The 7,800-nt window shown below is 39.1% G+C and overlaps 1 protein-coding gene across 1 annotated transcript; it reads left to right on the plus strand.

Moving 5' to 3' along the window:
• The first annotated feature begins 4,622 nt into the window (after window positions 1-4,622).
• On the plus strand, window positions 4,623-5,123 carry LOC132637408 (uncharacterized). Its single transcript, XM_060354497.1, has one exon. The coding sequence runs from the start codon at window positions 4,623-4,625 to the stop codon at window positions 5,121-5,123; it is 501 nt and encodes a 166-aa protein (XP_060210480.1).
• The last annotated feature ends 2,677 nt before the right edge of the window (window positions 5,124-7,800 follow it).

Consider the following 7,800-nt stretch of genomic DNA (forward strand, 5'->3'; position numbering starts at 1 on the left):
CTTTTCATCATATTTTAGATCTAAATATATCTCTCTATTATACTTAGATCTAAATATATTCTTTCTTTGTTAAAATTGTTCAGAATGGACCTGAAATCTAACATGACACTGATAACTCGATGATATGGACATCACATGACATGCCACCTCATCCCCCAACCCATTTACGAAGGGAAAGTTGATTAAACAACAATTAAATGTAGAGCTGTTTGGGAGCTTTGCCCATATATGGATTTCAGTTTTTAATATTTAAATCCTAATGGTTTGATTCAGTGAGTACTCTTCATAATCATCATGAGTTTCTTTCTCATAAAAAAAAAATAAAGTATATTCTTTTATTTTCCGGATTGTGGAGAATTTCGTATCCTGATAGTATTCGTTTGCAGATGGATAAAATCTCCAAGATGAGGATTTGACTAAAGGAATTAGGATTATCATAAAGATAAGTACAATACTATGGTCCTCTCGGTGAAGGTGGAGATGGTGGTGTGGTGGTGCTAATTCTGACAAAGGTTGTAGAGGCAGAGGAAATGATAGTAGTGGAAGAAGAAGGGGAAGAGGTGGGTAAATGAGTTGGAGTAGTGAAGTGGCATGCCATGTGAGATCCACCTTACTGAGTTTTCAGTGTTACGTCAGAGTTCATGTTCACCTTTAATAATTTTAACAGAGGAGGGCTACATTTGGATTCAAAATATAACAGGAGATATATTTAGACTCAAAGTATAACAATAGGCGTATATTTTGGACTTAAAATATAATGAGGGGTATATTTAATCTTTTTCTAATAGTACAGGAGTGTATATTTGACCCTTTTCCGTTTTTTATTTTGTTTACTTATTTTATTTTATTTTTTTATTTTTTATAGTAAGAACACAAACTTAAAGACTTTAGTTAAGGATAGAGAGATCATTGTTACCCTAATCATATACTCATACATTTTCTTGTTGGAGTTATAAGGCCGTTACATCTAATTTTATTGCGAATCTAATATTAATTTTATATATTTTTTGAGAAAATCAACAATTAGATAATAAAATAAATTTATTTGATTCCCCAAGACAATGATAAGCAAAAATGTGCTGGAAAAGTATTGCATATCCTTACAAATTTACAATCGCTTAGTTAATGGAATTCAATTATTGATGTGAATTTATAATTTTAATATTTCATTTTCTAATTTTCATATAACATATAAACCAACTTAATGCCTTTAATTTTGTATTGAATTGAGCTGTATGATTTCACATAGAATGGAATGAGGGGTATTTAAGTGATCTTTTAATTATTGTCCTTTGGTCTTAATAGACTATTATTATGTAAAATACAAGTGCATATCAATGTCAAATTAAATTGCCCCGCAGCCTAACTTTAGTAGGCCGGTTTAAAAAAAGATGTGTCTATAGTAACTTCTAATTACTATTACCAATTAGTGGCTCAGCCTACTTGGCAACTACACTAGTAAACAGAAATGTAGTAATTCCTAAGGCGTTGAGTGATATGATAGTAAAATATTTAAGAAAATTATTAACTTTTACAACTCAATTTCTTGTTTTTTAATTGAAAAATATAAAACGTTTATACTGATCTAAATATAGGATATGCAATTACTCCTACTATGTTTTGTTACTTTTTCCGATTAAACTCCACAATAATCTGTTTAAAGCCCACTCTTTGATCCACATTAAGTTCTTCAAGCACAGCCATAACATAGTTTGATGCTGCTGCTAGTCACCAATCACCATTATTTTCAAAAGCATAATGATCACACATCTTATCTATACTTTTTTTGCTTTTAACTTGGATCGTTAACTCTAGCTAAGATGCGGTCAACCTTAAATAGTTATTGTAGAACTGATCTAATCAATCATGGCACATCATTCATTTAGGGTAACGTTTTTAAATTCCTACGAGATAATTTTGGAAGTTACGTTATCTTATGATATACACTTATTATGATATAACTTTTCATTTTTCACGTGATGGAATGTGAAAAGTAGCATATACTACTATGACTTTAGGAAAAAATGAGTTCTTCCTTTGCCATAGAAAAGTAAGACGTCGTCAATCAAATGTTATTCAAGAAGTAAAGGAAAGGAGAAAAAAAAGTATATTTTACATAAATTTAAGAGATTTTACTTAATGTTCATAAGGCGATGCATGATTAAGGTGCATGTTCCTGATTAAAAGATATATATATATATATATATTATAAAAATTGTCTTGGGCTAAATTCGTAGAATACAGCTGGACGAATGACATGATGACATGTGTCAATAGCCATGATTCAGATGCAAAAATTAGCATTTGGAGCCTCCAGTATAGTTTTAATCATACCGAAGAAACTGAAGGGACCGGTTACTCGTAGCAATGAGATAGCACCGGTTGGTAGGCAACTGTCAACCATTACAAGCAAGCCTTCCACCTTCTACGGGGTATTAATATATAGGCTTTATTGCTCTCTTTATTGTCTACCATTATTTGTGACATTAATACACATTATTAGCAAGAGAACAATTCGTGGAATGTGTACCCCTGGTCCTAAGTATAAATAGGAATTATCATTCCATTGTAAAGGGGACGAGATCTAAGAGATTATACAACATACATTTCACACTTACATTGTTCTTAAGTTTCTTTACTATTCTCAGATCCAACAAGGACCAAGTTAGTAGCTTGTTCGGAGCAGCCAAGTCCGAAGCTATATCAAGGCTCAGGCTATTCTTAACTATTTACTTTGCTTATATTTCGTTCATCTCAATTTAGTTATCATTATATTGCTTTTCCTGGTCACTTTGGTCCACGTGTCCTTCAACTAAACTGATTTCCGGGTAAACAATTTGGCGCCATCGTGGGGCCAGGACAGTTATGGTGACCACATTTTTTTCTTACTAACTCTTCATAAACTCTGTTTTTTACCTTAGCATCAATATCATGTATGTCAGGATTTAACGACAACACGAATGTTGGAAACGTTTCGGCACCAATCAGCTCGATTCGGACTGCCTGCCTCTTCGTGATCGTGCAGCAGATCTAACCCCAAAATGTAGACGAGGTAACATTTAGAGATAGGCGAGTACATCCAGCAATAGAGGAAGAAACCCTCACAACGAAACTCCCATGAAGGCGATGCCGATCTTGAGAGAATAAAGTCATGAGGGCGAAAATTGAGCACATGAGGTAGGTCATTACTTCGCTTATGTCTAATCCTCCAGCTAGAGTTGCGGATCTCGATACAACACCTGTGATTCCAACCAATAGGAATGCTGCCATAACGGACATACAGTGGCGAGAAATGGAGATGTATTAGGAAGTGAATCCGCCCTAGAAGATCCTTTCCAAGTACAAGTCCGACAGTTCATGCGAGAAATCACCGACAAAGTGGATCAGACAGGAAAAGAAGCTGAGAAGAATGCAAAAGTGTTTCAAAGGAACTTAATTCAAATTCCTAGTGCTCCCCTGGTCGTGGAAGGTCCGGACTCCAAGAGGTATATCCAGTTGGCGTACAAGCCCGAGGCCGCACTAGAGTTGGTCCCAAAGAGATTTAAGATGCCAGACATCTCCAAATATGACTTGATGACGGACCCGTAGGAGCATGTCATGGCCTATACTATGGCGGTCAAAAGGAATGACTTGAAGGAAAAAACAATTGAGTCGGTCTTGATCAAGAAGTTTGGAGAGACTCTCGCCCGAGGTGCTTTAACACGGTATTACCTGCTGCCGGAGCATTCAATCACCTCGTTCGCCATATTGGTTGAGATGTTCATCAAGGCGCACGCAGGGGCAAGAAAGGCAAGACCAAAAAGGCGGATATCTTCCGCATCTCACATAGAGAGTCAGTATGTCTTCGAGATTTCGTTACTCGGTTCTAGAAGGAACGCTTGCTTCTGCCTACGGTACTGGATGAGTGGGCCATTGAAGCTTTCACCAAGGGACTGAATCCCTTGAGTTCATATGCATCCCGAATTCAAATAAAATCTTTTAGAGTTTCAGGCTACTACCTGGGAAGAATTAAACAATATGTATGAGTTAAAAACCTGAGTGGATGACGACTTGCTGGGGACTCCCGCTAGAGAACTCCCGAGTAAGACAAACAAGGGTTTTGGACCTGATCGGAGTTCTTCACAGAATCATTTCTAACCTCATCATTCCCCAGAAGCAGCTGGTGGCGGTCAGGGCTACCGATCGCTGAAGAAACCGAACGCGAATAAGAAAAAGTACTAAGGTAAGAACAACCACAGTTGCAGAGGCAAAACAAGAACAAGTCTTCCGGATCCTCTTCAAAGGGGTCAGAATATCCAAAACTAGCATATTATAACTTTACCATTGATGAATCACAAATGCAGTACTAAGGACACATCCAGCATCGCACCCCCCTAAACCTCTGCTATTGGATCCTAACACTAGGGATCAGATAGTGTGATGCAACTTCCACGTGACACATAGGCATAAGACAACAGATTGCAGACATTTCGGGGAGGAGGTGGCCAATATGCTCAACATAGGCATCTCCGGGAATTCTTAAGCGAAAGAGCGAGAAATAGTTACGCGAGAGCTGGACCTGCAGAGGTGGCGATCACTCCGGACGCCCCGCTGCATGTGATAAACATGATTTTAGCGGATCTATGATCGCCGGTACCAGTTTCACCGTTTCCAAGAAGATGAAGATCTCGGTAGCACTAGAAAATAGGACTTGGGAACTCCCGGATGAAGGCATGATTACTTTCTCTAACGAGGATACAACATGCATCACTTTGTCACATAACAATGCCTTGGTTATCACTGTGTTCATTGAATGCTTCCAAAGAAAGTGTGTGATGGTCGACCCGGGAAGTCTAGCTAATATCATCTGCTGGAAAGTAGTGGAAGAGATTAGACTGCTAGAGAAAATCATACCAGCCGCAAGGACCCTTGCTAGTTTCAACATGTCCAGTGAAACTACTAAGAGGGAGATCGATTTGCCTATGGAAGCTGAAGGAGTTGTCAAAGCAAAGAAGTTCTATGTGATTGACAATAACATGCACTATAACGTAATCTTCGCTAGTTCGTGGCTCCATAATATGAAGGCGGTACTATCAACTCTGCATTTGTTGCTGAAGTTCCCTACTACGGAAGGAATCATGTAGAACCGAGGGGAACAACTGGCATTTGTAATTGAGGATCCTATAGCCATATATAACAAATAGAAATCACAAGAGCCAAAGCCCATCCCGAAGGCGCTTCAGAAAACTCCTCTAGAAGAGAAAAGCTAGACGGATCTGGAAGATGAACTTGAGGACGAGTACAGAGTTCCGGGATATTTTCAGCCACCTGACGACTCTGATGCCACCTAATCTATGGTCGAAGAACTCGAGTAGATCGTCTTGCATCTGGATCTACAGGAAAGAAAGGTATACCTGGGCACGGGGCTGACTTTGGAGCTCAGGGAACTATTTCTTAATTATTTAAAAGATAACAGTGATTGTTTTCCTTGGTCTCATAAAGATATGACAGGTATATCCCCAGAGGTGGCGACCCACAAGCTTAGACTGGACCTCAGCTTCCCACATGTACGCTAGAAGAAGCAACCCATTGCTGAGGTCCGCAATTGGTTTGTCAAGGAAGAGGTATCTCGTTTGCTAAACATAGGATCCATCCGAGAAGTCAAATACTTGGATTGGTTAGCTAATTTAGTCTTGGTACCGAAGAAAAGAAATACATTTAGGATGTGTATTAATTTTAAAGATCTTAATAAGGAATATCCAAAGGACTTATTTCTGCTTTCGATAGATAAAATAATCGATGCTATGATCGGCCACGAGGTAATGAGTTTTCTTGATGCATACTCGGGGTATAATCAGATAGGATGCACCCAGAGGATCAATAACAACGACAAAATCTAGTATCGGTGAAACCCCTTTCTCCTTAGTATATGGGGAAAAGGCATTAATCCCGGTAGAAGTTGGTACCCCGAGTTTATGATACCTCTCGGCTGACGATCAATCCAATTCAGACGCAATGTTGGTTTAACAGGACTTGCTTGAAGAGTATAGAGATCTTGCATATATCATAATCATCCCGCAGAAGAAACGGATGGAGAGTTGTTACAAACTTCTTACCAACCTCCGACATTTTAAGATCGAGGACTTGTTACTTCAGAGTTATTTTTTCCATAGATATCTAATTTCTCTTGCCATTTTATTTTTTGGTCTTTATTGATAGGTAAACATAATACTAGAGAAATAAATGCAGGATAGTTGGGCTCAAATTTGGAAGGTCCTTATATAAGGTTATCAGTATAGCCGACAAACGATCATATCAACTAGAGGATGAAGACGGCCATAAGCTTCCAAATAATTGGAATGTCAATTTCCTAAAATGATATTATGCTTAGCTGGGGATGACGCGGCCAGTAGGACTTTACTCTTTTTCCTTTGGACTGGTTTTTGTCCCAATTAGGTTTTTCCGACAACGTTTTTAATGAGATAGTGTTGTTTGGTTCTTTTTTGATGTCTTTACCCGGAGCAATAATCTAATGCTTGGACCTTCATTTTTTACTCCTAAACACTGGGGCGGGGGGGGGGGGGGGGGGGGGGAGACTATATACACTCATATAAAAACTAAACTTCGAGCCAAAATTCAAAACACAAGCTGCATGCTATCACTGGGACTGCTCGGGCTGTAGAAGCTTCAACACATGTAGTCGTACTGACCACACTAGATGGAAGGCGGATTGTTACTCTTTGTATTACACTTATGAGATTGAGGAAGCAATAAAGACTCCCTTTCTTTTTGGAAAATTCTTGCCACTTGAAAGCAGAAAATGTTAACGCATGCTATTTATGACATACTGAAAACTTGTGCCAAAATGAATGGGAGATGTCCTTTTCTAAAGCACCGCAAAATAAGGGCCCTCTATTATATAAAATCAAGTTAAAACCTTACTAAGGAAAAGGTTGTTCAATTGTTCTAGCGATCGAACAAAATGCTACCAGTATGATAATCGGGCATATTAAACGAGAGACCGTTTAGGCTCCATTAAAGGGAGTTAAAGTTTGGAAAAAGAACCAAATAAGCTACTTTCCGATGGGTTAAATTTAAAACCCTCCGATTCGAAATTGCAAGCCTTTAAGTCACAAGTTCGTTCTCCTTATATTTGAAAGGAAAATGTAAATTGCCATTGTAAATAAATGAGTCATGCAGAGAAAACTTAACGTAAAGAACAAAGCTTTGAAAACATTAAAAACGTTCGCTATTATATGATAAAAACTCTCTAGGCCTATAAGGACTTAAAGGCAAAAAGTCATCGGCCTGCGAAGCAACTGACACGCTCGGTTCCATGGTCCGCCAAGGCTTTTACAAAAGAGGTCTTGAAAAATAAACACTATTGAGAAGGGACTGAAGTTGGGAGCTGAGGAGATTCCGAGGCTTCCAGAGCAGCACCAGCAGATTGGTCGGGATGCACCTTCGGTTGAGGGATTTGGCCTATGGCCGGAGCTTCTTCCTCAATGTCTTCATCTTCACTAGAGGAGTTGTCCCTATCATGCTCGGGCTGGTGCTCCTCTTCAGGGGACTCTACCCACCTCTGCTCAAGACAGAGAGATTTTTTAATTTCAGCGTCGAGATCATTGATGCTCCCAACTCTAACTGCCTTAAGGGTTTTTCTCATAATCTGATAGTCGCTCCGGATCAGGGCTAAGTTGTGGCTGACAACGGAGGACTAGAACCTATCCTAAGCAATCTCGGCGGCAAGGATAAGATCGACATTTTCACTCCGAAGAGCCGCCATGGAGTTTGACTGCTCCAGGTTGGCATCCCGGTGTT

Source organism: Lycium barbarum, chromosome 4 (genome assembly GCF_019175385.1).
Source record: "Lycium barbarum isolate Lr01 chromosome 4, ASM1917538v2, whole genome shotgun sequence".
NCBI classification, from domain to species: domain Eukaryota; kingdom Viridiplantae; phylum Streptophyta; class Magnoliopsida; order Solanales; family Solanaceae; genus Lycium; species Lycium barbarum.